General features: G+C 48.0%; 1 protein-coding gene across 1 annotated transcript; it reads left to right on the top strand.

Annotated features, from left to right (window-relative positions):
- The first annotated feature begins 259 nt into the window (after positions 1 to 259).
- On the top strand, positions 260 to 15263 carry LOC106900183 (protein FAM179A-like). The gene is made up of 12 exons (XM_014962170.1): positions 260 to 375; positions 1674 to 1792; positions 5177 to 5467; positions 6157 to 6392; positions 7279 to 7451; positions 8396 to 8424; positions 8559 to 8749; positions 8892 to 9045; positions 10108 to 10275; positions 11924 to 12065; positions 13321 to 13426; positions 14946 to 15263. The coding sequence occupies exons 3-12, from the start codon at positions 5203 to 5205 to the stop codon at positions 15261 to 15263; spliced, it is 1782 nt and encodes a 593-aa protein (XP_014817656.1). The 5' UTR covers positions 260 to 375; positions 1674 to 1792; positions 5177 to 5202.
- The last annotated feature ends 998 nt before the right edge of the window (positions 15264 to 16261 follow it).

The following is a 16261-nucleotide window of genomic DNA, read 5'->3' as shown; positions in this document are numbered from 1 at the left end:
AAGTAAAGAAACAGCTCTGCAGCTCTGGGTCTCTTTCCCCCCAGTGCATTCAGGGCTGGCTGCTCTCAGACCCGTGCTGTGCTATGGGGGGTTACTGAGAGGGCTTAGCAGGTCCAGCATCCCAGACATGGTTTGGTGGCTGCCACCTGGTAAAACACGGGCTTCCAAACATGCCTACCCTGCACCTTCATCCTTCATGCTTCATCTTCACGGTGCTGTCTCTTACCATGAGCATGCCTGTCGTTTTACAGGTTTTGAGGTTGTGTGTTCTCTGCTTGTAATCTTTGTGAGCCCTTCAAATCAGAAATGCAGTCCTGAAGCCTCAGCCCCGCACCCCAAACTGTGCCGACACATTTTCTGCGCGACAGATGAATGGTACTGAGGGGAAAATGGGGCTCTTGGGACAAGTGCAACTCATCTTCCTGTAGGAGCAGTGGGATTTTAAAGCCTGAGGACTGAGCTCTGCATCCCTGGACTCAATTCATGGTTCTTGTGTGGGCTTTAATGTGGTGCTGTGGGAAAGTGGTTTGGTTTTTTGTGCCGCTTTGTGTATGTGGGAAAGTGGTTTGGTTTTTTGTGCCGCTTTGATGTTGTGCAGCTGCCTCGCTGTGTACCGCAGCTTGCCCAAGCACTTGAAAGCAAGTCATGGGGGCTGTAACCCCTGCGGTTGCACTTTGAGGCAGCAGAGAGAGGGAATCACAGGGCTGCAGTAAACACCACAAGTCGCTCTGCAATGGTGGGCCGTGGTGCAGCGCAAATGGAGCCAAGGGACTTTGCCCACCCTGTTAGAGGAGCGGGTCTGCCTCCAACAGACAGGTACCCATGATGATGTTCAGGACACTGGGTGTACGGTAAAAACCATAGCAACTGGGTTCCATTTTCAGAAGGATTGGGGCTAAATTCTGGTAAACCTGGGGAGAAGCCTTTGCCCTTTCGAGTCATATCTAACCCTCAGGAATATGAGTTGCTCACTGGCCCTGCTCTTGACATGCCTCTGTAAGAACCAGGGTCTTTTTTTATTATTATTTCTTCATTTTATTTTCTCCCCTCTCTACTGTTCCTCTGCCCCCAGACTTTGTGTTTGTGGAGGGTGTCCTGAGGTGCTGATGGGGTTTGTTGTTTGGTTTGGTTTTGTTGCCTGGCCCCTGGCCCCCAGCCCTGTTATACAACAAGAGCTCTATTAGGGAAAAGCCCATTTCCACTTGACAGCAGGCACTGGCAGCTGGTTCCTCTGCCTCCCTGGAAGAGGTTCAGCTTTCTGTGACTACTGACTCTTGAGGTAGCCAGAGCAAACAGGCAGCAAGATGCTGCGCTTGGCTGAGAGCTAACGCTTGCAATTAGCCAACGTGCCATTAACTAGATTGGCAACGTGGTGAACCAAGTGGCCTTAGTGTGGGGCCACGCAATCCTGAATGAATTAGGTTGAAAGCACGATGCACGTACAGTGCCCTGGATCTCCAGAGGACATTAGAGGGGCTTTGGGCAACTGGGGAAGGTCTCTGTTCCATCTTGTGGGTTCTCTCTGGGGACTGGCATTGTGATGTACTTGAGTATCTAGGATACCCCCTCCTTGTCTTCTAGTGCACGCTTGCAGCTTGCTTGCTTGCTTGCTTGCCTTCCTTCGTGTCGTGAGTGTCCAAGAGTGTCTGAAAGCCTTTTTTCAACCCTTGCAGAACTCAAGATATTCTCTGATTTCCCAGTCCTACAGCAAGTTCTACACCACAGCTGTATCAGAGAAGCACTGGGAACAGGCTTTGGGCTCATCGAGGTCTCATCTGGCAGTGTGTCCTAGGTAGGCGGTAGATAATTTTTTCATTAGTTTATAATTTCATTGAAGAACTTGAGAATAAATATTGAATGTTCAAGTCAAAACCTTACTTTTTCACAGAAACAGTTGAAACAAGCACATTTTCAGAGATCACACTACTTCTGTGGAATCACTGTGTTCTCCATCATAAAAATTTGGCAAGCTGCAGTCAAGATACCCCATCCACCAGTCTGAAAGCCCCTGATCCCCACCCGTAAAGCTCTGATAATACTTAGCTGGCAGCTCTTACTATAGTACCTCTGTAAATGAGAGTAGTTCCCTTAAACCCTCTGTTGTTTTAGACTCTTTGAAACAGTTCAGCCTTTTCTCCTCCAGCTGACCTAATCCCAGTTGTTACCCTGCCACAGAGAGTTGTCACTACATCAGGAGAAGCAGAGTTTTTCTGGTCTCACTGCAGTTTATTTACTCTGAGGTCTGAAGTGAGGTTTGGAGCGCTTTTGCCTGCCTCGGTGTCCCAATGTATTTTAATACAGCTTGACTCACCTCCCAAAGAGGTGTTAAGTGCCACTGGTGGCAATGCAAACTGCTCTGGGCTCATCAGAGGAAAGCTGCAATATAATTATGAGTCCAAAGCATTACTGTCATAATTTTCCCTGACCTTAGGGTTTGAGAGTGTGTGTTTTTATGCTTTAAAGTGTAAAGTTGTCATTTCCTTTCCTGTTTTCCTTCATGAGCTTTCTTCAGAAAACACGTTGCCTTTAAGGAAACCAAAGCACTCTTTTTCTTGGATTTTTTTTTTGTTTCAGGCATTGGCCTCAGCACACAGAGGGGCAGAAGTCTTCCACTGCAACAGTGTTTTTTGAAAATGTAGATGCTGAAACTGTTGGTTTTTCTACCTTGCGTGTTTTTGTATCTTAAGAGCTCCTCTCTGCTTGCCTTTCATGGTGTTGAGGTGCATGCCCTGCACACTTGTCTTGTCACTCTTTGGATAATTTGCTTTATTCCTCGTGATAGCACTTGCTGCAGGAAGTGTTGTAGAAGGTGATATCCCTCTCAAAGCCCTTGGACCCCTGCTGATTAGGGGACAGTGTCTAATGAATAAGGAAAAGTGAGGGAGGTCTTGATACTCCCCAGGCTGGGCAAAACAGAGGCGGATGGAGAAAGGCAGATACAGCAGTATCTGTACTGTATCTGTTGTCTGTCCAGCTTTTTTTCATGCTTTTCCTATCACTGTGAATTCAGTTCCTTGTTTTAAAGGACACAGTTCAAACAGACCTACATTAAATATTTTTAATGCTATTTAGTGCCTGCCTTTCATGGAAAGTAATGGGAATTAGGCTCTGAAGACCCTCTAAGAACCTGCGTTCCTTGGCCTTAAACTGCCTCTGTGAATTTATCTAGACTACCACAAAGGGTGAAAGCCAGAAGTAGGTTAGCTGTCTCAGCTAACTCCAGCCTATTTGAAATCACTTGCTTTATTCCAGATGAATGCTTTGACCATTTTGGAGCAGAATTAAATGTCTTGGGCAGAGGGTGGAGCATTGTGGGGCCTTGCTGCAATCTGAACAATTTCTATTGGAATTTGCTTGAGGATACCATTTATCTGAGTGTAAATTTTCATTCATACTAGGATACCTAAAGTCCTTGTGCAGGCATTCTTTATTATTTAAGTTTACAGAACACGTTAATAGGGACCTGCCTTTGCTTCTTCCATTGAGTGCAGAGGCATTTTTCCTTCTGTAATAATTTAACCGAACTGTGTCCGTGATTGATCCTTCTGGCTGAGCTCAGCTGCCATGTGATAGCTGGTCTGTTTGCAGAGCTTTGGAGGCACCTCTGAGTGGGTTTTCCAAAGCAGTTCAAATTGGTATCCTCCTGTACTCTAGGCTACAACGCAGACAGTTGAACTCCAAGGGCAGTTGTTTCAACTGCTTTTCTCCTTCCTTTCCCAATGGGTGGCTAATTTGGAAGTATTTGGCTTGTGGTTTGAGTTGTGGCTCAGAATTACTCATGGATGTGTCACAAAATCTAACCTACCCCTTTCTACACAAAAATCTTGCAGAGTGGTGGGAAGTGCTAAGACAGAGGTCCCACATCATTCTCCAGTATTGTTTCCCCTGCCTTCAATCCTTTTCGTAATAAAAAGGAGCAAACTCCTCTACTCCCCCTTTTTCCCTGTTGTTCTTGGGACACGTCCAGCGAGACGTTACAGCTCTTTGTTGTCAAATGTGTGAGACGATGCTCCTGCTGCAGTGACATCGCTGAGTTCAGCAGGACAACTCCAGTGTGCTGTGCTGTATCCAGCAGCGGTGGGTGCGGTGAGAGACTTGTCTCTGCAGCCATGGGGCATACGGCCATGGGGAGAGCAGCTGCTGGGCTGGAGCTGGTGGAGTTACGTTTCCCCCCAGTATGCTGACAGCAGTCTGCCTCCAGCATGTTTGGGCTTTCTGGCCATAATTTTGACAGACTGTGGAAAACGCATAGCTTGAATATGATTTTATGTTGTTCTAACAACACCACCTCACCTGAGTGGTTTTCCAGGCAGGAGCCCCTGTAGGGAAGGCAATACCAGGGATCCGGGACTAACTACCTCGCCCCAGTTGCCACCTACTGTGAGGGCATTCCCGAATTCAAACCTGAGGGGGTTACACACAGCTCTATGAGGTGGCAGCACTGATTCAAACTTGCAGTTTTGTGGCAGTGGTTGGACTACTCAAGAAGAAAGTGAGGGTGGAAAGGGGTCAAATAGGCAATGGTGGTCTCAGCCAAACGAAAATAAAAAAAAAATTCATGGAGAAATGATCCTTGGAGGTCAGTTCTCATGTGCCAGCTCTGTGTCAGAGTAGGTGACTGACAAAAGAGCCTCAGATGATCCTGCTGTCTTCCAGTGGTGCACATGGCATTGTGCTTTCTCCTTTATCAACAGAAGCCAAATCACTACTACTGCTAGCCAGGACAGGGACTGTGGCCCAACTGGCCATAAATCGGGCATGGTAATGAGATGTGAGTTCTGTTTCTAACCTTGCTATCAATGTGTGGGGTCTCACATTAAATTCCCAGTTCTTCCTCTGCTTGCCCATCAGGTCAGACCTTGAGGATGGCATGGTGCTGTAGAAACACTGGCAAGGTTTGCCTGCTTGCTGAGGTGTCTTTATGCTTTCCAGAAACACCAGCAGCACCATGTGGGTCTTTACTGGTAGTCTTTACAGAAACCAAGGCCTGAAATGGGAATCTTTTTTTGGAGAGCTTGAAGCTCTCTCTCCTGGCTTTCTAGATCAGTGCTGTTCATAAGAATTAAACTGATGGTAGTTTTATGAAAAATAAAAACAAACCCTTGAATGTATCACTCATTGATTGTACAGGTGTGAGTTCAACTAACTCACTTCTTCCCTTATACCTTATCTACAGCTTCTTTTCAGTGTGCATTAACCCCCATGATGAAGAAACAGCCAAGTTCATGGGATGGAGTTGGGAACCCTGCATCCTCATGCAGCTCTCCCCTGAATGGCTGGGTCAGCGAGAACACCGTGTGCCACCTCAGCTCTGGGGATAGAGGAGACTTGTACCAACTGTCTCACCAAGCCTTGACCCAGGGCTCCCGAGAGAGGGAGGTGAGCAGCGCTGCCCCGGACACCATTAAGATCAAGGAGAAGCTGAAGAGGAGGAGGATGTCTGAGGGTCTGTTAGCCTCACAGAGAGGTAAGTCAGGAGCCTGGCCGCTCTTCTGCAGGAAGAAGGCTCTTTTCCCAGCCTAGAGAGCTAGTGTACTTAACCAGTGAACAGTTCATGGAACCATAGACTGGTTTGGGTTGGAAAAGATCTTAATGATCATCGGGTTCCAGCCCCCCTGCCACGGACAGGGACACCTCCCACCAGACCAGGTTGCTCCAAGCCCCATCCAGCCTGACCTTGAACCCCTCCAGGGATGGGGCAGCCACAGCTTCTCTGGGCAACCTATTCCAGTGCCCCACCACCCTCACAGGAAAGAATTTCTTCCTAAAAGTTCTCCCCTGCGTGTGCCCCCCTGCAATAACCTTCCCTGCTTTCAGTCCCCTCTGTAGCCCTCCTCTTGCTGTAGGGGTGAATGACTGTGGGAGAGGGAGTGGAGAGGGAGGGTCTATGTGCAGATGATTTATTCTGGGTCACCATACGTTCCTGGGCTCCCTGCTGTCTGATGGGAGCCCAGAGGACCAGGGTGTTCCTCTGGTGGCTCAGGGGAAGTGGGGAAGGGTTGTCCTCTGACCATTCAAGTGACTGCCACCATGAGCCATGTTTCCCTGGGCAGTTATTTAGAAGTCTGCAAGAAATCTGTCCAGTGAAATATTTAGCTTCAGGTGCATTAGGTTTGCAGTGCTGCTTCTGTTATACTTTGTGTCTCCATTTTGCAGGCCTCACTGACTCCAGCGTCCCTCCAGGCATCTTCCTGAAGCCAGTACTTTGCCGGGCACGTTCCCAGAGATTCCAGCAGGACTTCAGGCCTGTGCCTCCCATCCAGCACGGCCTGCCTTCCCCAGAGCCCAGCAGGCTGATCAATGGAGAGGAGGAGCAGGGGGAAAATGCCACAGGCTGTGATGGTGGTGATGCGAGTAACAGGGGATGGATGTCCAAGGCCAAAGGATATAAAGTAAGGAAACCAAGCCCAATAACGTGTGGTGGATCCACAGTTTATTTCCTGTAGGCAGAGCTCTGAGATCTTCTTTGTCTGTGGTGTGAGCCCAGGGAAGCAGCTGAGCCAAGGAAGAGCTCAGCTGGGCATTGCGCTTCAGGCTCTCTTTGCAACTTGCGTAGTGCAGACTTCATGTCCTCAGCATATCTCATAGGAGAAGAGGGCTTTACATAGTTTCTGTGCTCTCTGGTGACTCCTGCTGTGTTTTAGGACTGAGAAAACACCAGCAACCAGTCAGAGCAAATAAATGTGTCTATCTGGTCAAGCATATCACCTGTACATTCCAATTCCTGTTGGGGACACACCAGTGTCTTAGTGGCTTTTTATAGCAGCTCTGTCTGGTTTAGAAAAAAAGAACGATGTTTTCTGGAGCAGTTAGTCCTGCAAACTCAGCTTTAGGTTGTCCCAACTTTTGAGTTGTACAGCCATGTTCCTCTGCACAGTTCTCTCCAATAAGATTTCTGGAGTTCAGCTGCTTCTGTGCAGCTTCCTCCTCTCCTATGGCTCTGCCTGGGAATGCCAGTCAGGGGAACTGGCAGTGTTGGCCATCAGAAAGGCTAACAGAGGCACCGGCACCCCAAAACACCCTTAGGACAAGCAGATGGATGCCAGGTGGGAACACAGCCATGGCCAGAGATAAGCAAGGGGAGAGAGCTGGCAACAGCGTGACACACGGTCTCTGCCTCCCATTTCCCTTTCCATTGCCCATCCTAGGCCAAGCTGCTCCATCAGGTTGACTTTTCTTTTCCTGCCAAGTCCTAGGTAAAAGCATGGCTAAGCTTCTTGTGGCATCACGGAGGTAAGCTGGATGCTTGAGCTGAGCACTGTGTTCTGCTATTTCCAGGCTTTCCTGCCGCCCCTGCACTGCAGTAATGGGGATGGGAAGAAGTCACTGGGAGCAGCTTTGATCCCCCCTATCCCCAAGTCAGCGAGACCACCTGATGAGGAGTCTGACAGGGCTGCAGTGCCTCCCCCAAGCTCTCAGCACCTGCTTTTCCAGGAGGCCCTAGAGATGAGGTAAGCCAAGGTGTCTGCTTCTCCATTATGATGTTTACCTTGCTCTTCTTGTCTCGTGAGGTTACTCTTCTGCATCAACCAGTACTTTTAAGCTGAAAACCTCAATGACACTGGGGCTGTCCCTTTTGCCACCTGTGGGTTTGGAGTGAGAGGAGAGATGAGAATGTAACAAACAACTTTGCTGATGCAGAAAAAGGACTGAGACCCATTGGACCCTCAGCTCCAGTGTTAGTTCTGCTAAAAAATGGGAATGCCCCATAGGAATGATTCCTTTATTGCTGATGCACAGCTGGGATGCTGAATGCAACTAGGGAGAAGTATTGCTGAGTAAGAAAGGTGATGCTTTTGCAGGATACATTCTGCACTAGAAATGAGCTCTATCATTAAACCATATCTCTCTGTCTTTTATTATTGACCTGACCGTTCTGCAGAGGGAAAAAAATCCTGATTTAACAAAGTTATTCCCTTTGTACTGCTTGGCTATCACGTGATTTTATCATCTGTGAAGCTGTGTAAAGAATGATGAGTTCTCTGAGTTTTAAGAGCTCCGTTGGAGAGTATTTCAGAATGAACTACACAGTGCAATTGCCATTAAGAAAATCAACCTTTAGTAAGGCTGCCCAGAAATTGGGCTGATCTGCTGCAATTTAGCATGAAACCCTTTGGGGAAAATGAATTCTAGCTTCTAGAGCACAATTCTGGGTTTGGTAACACTCTAGCAATCCTAATCTTGTCTTTAAATGCCCTCTAAAATATTCCAGCAAAGAGGAGGAAATGTTCATTCATACCTCTACCAAGGCATATAGCTATTAAAAACCAGGAGTTCTTTTAGTTACTGGGAAAAAAGAATATGTTTACTGAAATCAGAATGCATAGGGACAGATTGGAACCTTTTTGGCTCTCCCTCTCTCTGCTCTTCTCTGTCAAACACAGCTGCTCTCCAGGAGCCGAGGGCTGAGGCCTTTATCATGCGGTAGGTTTGAGTCTGATGGCCAACAGAGCAATGTCATTTCTGCTGCCAGTGCAATACAGTAGCACCCCATTGGTTTGGAGAGGCGTTATGTTCCTCATTGTTCTCCTTCACAATCTCTATCTGTGTCTTATCAGAGCTCCAGCCTCTGGAACCCGTCTTGCCTCCTCTCCAGCACCGTGGCGTTGGTGGCATGAAGTCTGCTGGGCACTCGTGTGACCATGTGCCCCCGTTAACTGCCCTCCCACCCAGCCAGGCCAAGCAGACAGACCACCTTGTGAGCCCTGGCCTTCTGAGCGACGACGAGTTGAAGGACAGCAATGGAAGGGTAAGGGCTAAGGAGAGGTGCAACCAGGCTTCCTTTTCAGTTGACTGTTCAGTGCTTAGCACAAAATGTCACTGAAAATCATCATCTTTGTCTCTTGGGGTGCCTTTATGCTCAATGATGTATGTCTTTGCATTGCAACTAGATCCATATTAAGTTGTCCAAGTCAGCTCAGAAGAAAATACAGCAGAAGCGAATGAGGGAGATGGAGCTTTTGCTTAGAGAGAGGGAGAAAGAGAGAGAGGACTCTTTGCAGCTTCCTCCACGAAGTGTTGACCCTGGGGATGCAGCTGAAGAAAGTAAGTGGCTGCTGTATTTGGTTGTGGGCCTTTATGTTCACTTGCTTGCTATTTGCAAAGTGTTGCAAATGTTTCTGAAATGAGACTGGAAAGCTGTTGCACTTGAGTGGAAGCTGGAAAAGGATTTTTTTCCCCTTTTTAAAGAAAAATACAGAGGCAGGAGTGGTCTTGCCCGTGGCCCGCCCTGAGTCAGTCACAGAATATCACCTTCCCCCTTTGTTCTACAAAGTCTTTCAAACTGGATAATTCTGTTTGGCAAACTACATTGGGGCTTCAGACTCTTGAATTGAGAGCAGCCTCCAGGAAAGGTGAATGGGTGAGTCTAAAAGAATGCTTTTCAACCAAGGTGCACCCTGGAAGAAACAAAATTAAACTATTTCTAATGAAAACACAAAACATCTTGCTCATGTGATAGGACAGGCTATGAGGCTCGCACCACTCCCTGCTGGAGGAACTGGCATTGCAGAGCTGGGCTGGAGCCCTTCGCCAGGGCTCTAATGAAAACACAAAACATCTTGCTCATGTGATAGGACAGGCTATGAGGCTCGCACCACTCCCTGCTGGAGGAACTGGCATTGCAGAGCTGGGCTGGAGCCCTTCACCAGGGCTTAACGTTTTCCCCACATGAGCAGCAGCTCTGCTGACTTTAACTGCAGCTGAGGGGCTCTGATTGCACCGCTGCGTGCGCTACCAGGAGTGCAGCCGCAGCGAATTTCAGAGCCAGCACTCAGCCCAAGGGCATCGGGCAAGGTTATCTGCTCTGTTTCTTGCTATTATTTTCTCAAGTACTGGTGAGGAGCCCTGAGGTGGGAGCCCCAGAAATGGAGCTTCCCTAGCCAGCCTCTGGCACAGGAAAGCAAACACCAAGCAGGAGTGACTTTTCCTCATTTCTGAGTCAGTGCCTCCTGTGATCACTCTCCCACGACAGTGTGCAACTGTTATGGCTGAGGCTGTCTGGGACAACCAGGGGATGTTACTCAGCTCCAGAGAGATCTCTAGCCCTTTCCAAGCCCCCAGCTGCCTTGTCCAGTGCCCTTACAAGGTCTTTTTCGGTCTCTGCAGGCTCTGGCCCACTGCCTGCCAATGGGGCAGTTTCCATTTCCCCCGGCATGAGCAGCGCACGCAGAGAGAGCGCTGCTGCTGCTGCCTTGGGCAAGCGGATCAACAGGCCCTCACTGCCCAGCATCCCTGTCAGCAGCCAGGATGGCACCTTCCCACGCAAGCCCTCAGGTGAGCCTGCTGCGCTGCAGCCCCTGCACCAGCTCCTTCCTCGCAGCACAAACTGCCTCATTCCTCAGCCACAGGCAGGATCTCAGCTCCCGAGTCTGTCCTGAGGACTGAGAGCAAACCGTCTTGGATCTGCTCCAGCTTGATGATGCCGGAGTGGTTGGTGCTTACACTTCATCCAGTGGTGCTGTCAAGCCTGAAGCTCTAGCTTTTGCCCGTACTGAGAGACCAAAAGACAACCCTGGTGCCAGGAGGCAGCTGTAGCTGCAGGCCTGAGCTCCGGTGCAGTCTGGCAGGCTGTGCTCGCTGTGCCCATATGTGCACCACCAGGAACAATTAGCCACTTGCCGTCTTGGCCCTCTGCCTGGGCCCTCTCCTCTGCCTCTCCCACTTTTCTCCTACTCCAGCAAGGCTTGTCTCTGCGTGGAAATTACTGCCTCGCTACAACCATGCTATTGCACCTACAAGTGCTTAATGGCTTCTAGCCTCTCCCATCTCACTGCCTGCCACGAAAATTGGGAACAAGCCCTGCCTCTTCTGTCACCCCACCCAAAGATGGTGGCCGTGTGTAGCAGGGGACGTACAGGAGAGGCTGCCTGGGGCTCCCAGGCTGCTTGTTACCTGCAACAAATACACAGCAGAGAGCGAGTCCACAGCGATTCTCGTCTCTCCTTTGTGGGTGGCCTACCTTGTGTTATGATCTTGAGTTTCACGGTGATGCTACTCAGATTTTCAAAATTGACCAGGACTAGCCTGATGTGGTTCTCCATTCCTGTTGAATAGGTGTGTGTGTGTGTGTATACATACATCTCATATTGAATATATCTACACATTCATGCAGTGACATCATTGATGTCAGTGACAGTGCTATTGGTGACCTCCAAATTAGTCCCAATCTGAATATTTTTGATCGTGCAGTTCCTCCATCCTCCATACTTTGTAGAACACGTAAGGTAGCATAAAACCCCTGCAGAGTCCATAGCAGTTCATCTAGATTCTGTGCAATATTTATACTCAGTACTTGTAGACAGCTCACATATTTTCACCTACAGTTTAGAAAATGAGCTTTTGAGGGCAAGACATGAAGTTTTTGACCTACAGTGCTTTTGATGACAAATAGATTTCATAACAAATGAATTTGTCATCTGAATTTTCTTATACCTTGTCTATTTATCATCAAGAGAGTGTGTTTGCCAACAATTTGCATCTATATTTACATGGTTTTATTCTCAGTTCACATTTGGAAGGCTTTTTTTTACAACTATCTAGACTAGAAATTGCATTTTTCTGCAAGAGAGAGCTCAGGCATTGCACAGTTTGCAAACAAGTACATTTGATGACAAATAAATTTCACCTCAACGTCTTTGAAACGCAGCCATTTGGGTACCTCTGAAATAGTAAATATTCATAACACTTGGAAAATGGCAAAATCCATAGGCTACTACTTTCCCGAGAGTATGCTAAAAGAATATGAGCACTGAGATGCCTGCTCTCTAGAATACTTGAAGTAAATGGAAAGGAATTCCCCGAACCAATGCCGGTTTGCACCCATAGGTTATCTTGGCTGGGAGATTGGGTTGCAGTCTGCTTGGTGGTGGGGTGCCTTGCCCTGGAGAGTATGTGATGGGGGTGTCTGACTGTCTCCTTACAGCCAACTCGCTGCCGGCCATTGCTCTGGACACCCCAGAGCGGGGAGAGGAGCCAGAGAGTGGGGACGCCCAGGAAGCCAGGCCCTTCCCTCACCCACAGCAGGCACTGCTCAAGGCGCTCGCAGGGCTCAGCAGTGACGACTGGTGAGAAATCCCCTTGTTTGCTCTTTTTCCCTCTCAGTGTAAGTTAGAACTATTTTTTCCTAGTGCCTCTGAGCCCAGACACCCAAGATGTCCAAAGGGAACTAGTGCAACCGCTCCAATGCAGTCTAAAGATGTGAGAGCAGCCTTAGTTTTTTTCCTTTAGGAATCTTGCACTTTTCTACTTCAACTTTTTCCTCCTTACTGCTTAATATAGGCCCAAAAGGTTTTGTTGATAATCCCAGTGTGTCCTGAAATTAGACACAGGCAGGAGGAAACTTAACAGATTTCATGTGATATTGGTTGTCTTTTTGATTTCTGGGTCAGCATGCACTCACTGGGGCTCCATTCACACTGGGATAACCATGAAAAATCTTCCGTGATGCATCTCCTTGTGCAATCACTTTGTTTTGCTCCTCTCTCCTCTCTCTTCCTTGTTACTGGTTGGAGCCCTGTGAGGTGCAAAGAGCTGCTGCAGGTGTGGGGGGTCCGGGTAACACACAGGGACCCTAGTGGGGATGTGTCCCCAGTCCTGCCCTGTAGCCCTGGTGAACCAGTGACTGCATCGTGTGCCTTCATGTAGCTCAGGTCCTTCATAAAGAACGTGCTGAAAGATGTGGGATTTTAGCACTTTTAAATGATGTGTTGCTGTTGTGGCTGTTATCTTAAGTAGGGATTTTCTGGAAAATCCAACGTTTCAGCTTTTCTTGCCCAGGGGTGGAATCTTTTAGGACATACTGCCATATTTTTGGGGGAGGTGGGGTGGGAAGTGGACACGACATGAGGCACACAACTAGATTGCAGAATGCAAACTCAGCTATTGAGTGGCAGTGCAGACTGTCACTCCTTGCCTCTGGGGACAGCGAGGAGAGAAAATGCTCCGGTAGCAGCCAGGTGGGACAATATCTCAGGGACAGGGTCCAGGGAGGGTACAAGAAACAGAAACGTGGCACAGTCTCCCAGCTTCTAGGAAGCAGCAACAAAGGGACTTTGTGTGCCAAGGGTTTTGGAGAGGCTGTCTTGTTTAATGGCCACAAATTAACTTATCCCCTCTGAAACTATCTCTTTGCCTTTTGGATTTATGTACGCTTTTGACCACCACAGCAGCCTGTGGCAACAAGTTCTGGGATTTAATGAAGCGCTGTATGAGAAGCACCTGCCTTTGTTTGTTTGAGCTGATGCTCTGGCAATTTCAGAGGGTGCTGCCTACTTCTTGGGTGGTGACAAAAAATGAATCTGTTTGGTAATTACCTTTCAGGCAACAGAAGGCTGAGGGACTCCTCAGCATCAGGCGCCTGGCTCTCTGCCACTCAGAAGTCCTGCTTTGTAGACTTCATGATGTTTCTTTGGCAGTTACCAAAGAGGTAAGAACATCATGTTTATTTGTGTCCCATGTACCTCGTACACAGGACGTAGAGTAGATACGTGCTTGTTCATTTACGTGTGTGCTCAGTGTCTGCCCTCACTGTTATTTTTGAAGCTCATTTTTCTAATGGCTGTCTCACCTATCTATATGATCTGCCTGTACATGTAGCTATATTTACTGGTATGGAGGGTATTAACTGGTATGTCTCTTTCTGTGCTGTGTGTCACTATAATGCCATATACCAATGCAGACACTGAGACGCTACTCAGGTCATTTTAATTTGCCACAGCCCAAGTCTCTGTCCAAGCTGTAATTGAGCTCTGTAGCTTTTGCCTCCCAGCTTCTTCCCGCTTTCTCCTCCTCCTCCACAGAATTCCGGGGGATTGACTGCAGGTATTTTCCTTTGCTTGCAGAAGACAGTAAGACTTTGCTTATTTCCATGAAAACCAGTCTTTCTATCCAATATTTAATGACGTTGGAGGCTTGAATGTCCCTTGTGGTGTTGGACTCTTCAAATCTTTCTAATTAGATATGCAGGACTTGGATTCTCCCCCTCTGAGATGAGGGTTAGGAGAAGGAGCCCTTCCAGCTTAGCTCATCTGATTTTTACATCACTTTTCTATTTCTGAGGAAATTTCCTCCTCTTTGCTCTACACACTCATGTGCAGAGACATCTTTCAGCTTTCATTTCACTCCAGCCCCAGATTCTGCTTTCACAAGCACTTCTAGCACATACGTTGTTCGTTTTTATTAATAAGCACAACTAAGTCTGGCAGAAAGAAGCACTGCTTTGTCCTTCAAAGTATCTTTCACATGAAGCACGTGACTCTGAGGTGCCTTTTCCTTACCCTTGTGGGAGAGCATTTTTGGAAGCAAGGATTGCTCCAGAGCAGCACTGAATGCTGTAAAACCCCACTAATTGCAGCTGTAATTGCATGGGATCTCCAGGATCCTTGAGTGCCTTGAGTCCAACAGCTAGCGGTCTCCTGAGTAGATGGAGCAGCAGGTGGACTCAAATGCCTCCTGTGAATTAGTGTGTAGGCTTGAGCTCATATTTTTTGTTTCCTGGTTGAGTGCTCAAACTGACAGTGGTGCAGTTTTTGACAGGAGGAAAGTATTACTTTTCCTCTAGCTTGCCTTTATGAATTGTGCCTTTATAGTTTAAAAACAGCCCCTGTTTAGCTTTTTTTGTTGTTGGTGGTGGTTTTTTTATTTTCAATAGAAGGACCTAAAATCAAAGCAGTACACATTGTGGGCTAAGTAACACACTTTGTTCTAGATTAAACAATATTTCCTAGGCCTGCAGTCTTATTGAAATTCTAGTGTATAACCAGGCCTGAGGCCTGAGAAGAAGTTGGTATCAGAGTGTGTTTCTGTGCTTGTGGTCTTCTGCTCCATACTCTTATGTTCTACCTGGACACAGCAGGAAGTCTTGTTGTTTCCTGGGATGTTTGTCTAGGGGAACTGATTTTCTTTACAAGGTAACTCTTACGTGTTTCTCCTCATAACTTCCTCAGGTGAACAACCTCCGCTCAAAGGTGGCTCGGTGTGCGATCAGCACTCTTGGAGAGCTCTTCAAGACCACGAAGAAGCACATGGACGGGGAGGTGGATGAGATTGCTCGTGTCTTGCTGCAGAAGATGGGGGACTCCAATGAGTTCATTCAGAAAGGAGCCGATCGGTCCCTGGAGGTCATGGTGGGGAGCGTGACACCAACACGAGCAATGATGGCTCTCATGGCTAGTGGAGTCCCGTATGTAGATCTTCTCTTAGTGATATCTATCACCTTAGCTTGTGTGGGCAGGGGGAAGGGACAGGAGGCAGATGGGGAGTGATTGAAGGGAAGAGTCCTTTTCCTGCATCTTCTGTGAACTTGGTGATTAAATTCTCTGATCAACCTCGCTCCTTTCCTATTGCCATCTGCCTCTGCCCTACTGCAGCCTGTTTGTTCTCACAATCTGTCAGGGCTGCCTGGACGTGGTGAGTGATGGGGAAGGGAAAGTCCCTGCAAAGGATGGTGATACAGCCCCGTGGCTGTGCGGGAAGAGGGACAAGGACAATTCCTGCAGTGAGCGCTCTTTGATATTTCACAATGCTAACCACAGAGGTGCTGGAAAAAACCCTGCATCATCATTATGCCATTAATTTGAGAGATCAGGAGGCTAATTGCTGGGACATGGAGCCATGTGTGGGAGAAGCTGCTGGGTGCGGCACAGCCCGCTCAACTAGGAGCAGCTCCTGTGGACAGGAGCCTGTCTCAATCATAGAATCATAGAATTGCCCAGGCCGGAAGGGACCTCCAAAGGTCATGTAGTCCGACCTCCCCGCAGTCAGCAGGGACACCCCCAACTAGACCAGCTTGCCCAGGGCCCTCATGTCCTTAGAATGCTGCTTTCTATTCAAGCTGACACTGCATGTTAGCCTTGAGATGGTGAGCACCTTTATGGGTGCCTTCACAGGCGACTCCCATGGGATGGCTGAAGCAAGTGCTGCCAAATAGGCACCCTCTAGAAAGGACAACCTGGCTAAAACGACTGCTATGCTTTCCTCATCTTTTGAAAAGAGTAAAACACTCAAGTGTACCTTTTGTCAAGCCCCAAAAAAGAAACTAGCTGCACTGCTGGATATTCAGCAGCTTCATACCCTATTGCTATCTACAGCTACCTGAAAGGGAGGGTGTAGAGATGTGGGGTCGGTCTCTTTTCCCAAGTCATAGGCGATAGAACAAGAGGAAGTGGCCTCAAGCAGCACCAGGGGAGGTTTAGATTGGATATTAGGGAAATTTTTTACACTGAAAGGGTTATTAAATATTGGAACAGGGTGTCCAGGGAAG

This window comes from Calidris pugnax, unplaced genomic scaffold (assembly GCF_001431845.1).
Source record: "Calidris pugnax isolate Ruff unplaced genomic scaffold, ASM143184v1 scaffold1443, whole genome shotgun sequence".
NCBI classification, from domain to species: domain Eukaryota; kingdom Metazoa; phylum Chordata; class Aves; order Charadriiformes; family Scolopacidae; genus Calidris; species Calidris pugnax.
This window is presented reverse-complemented; position numbering and strand designations above follow the sequence as displayed.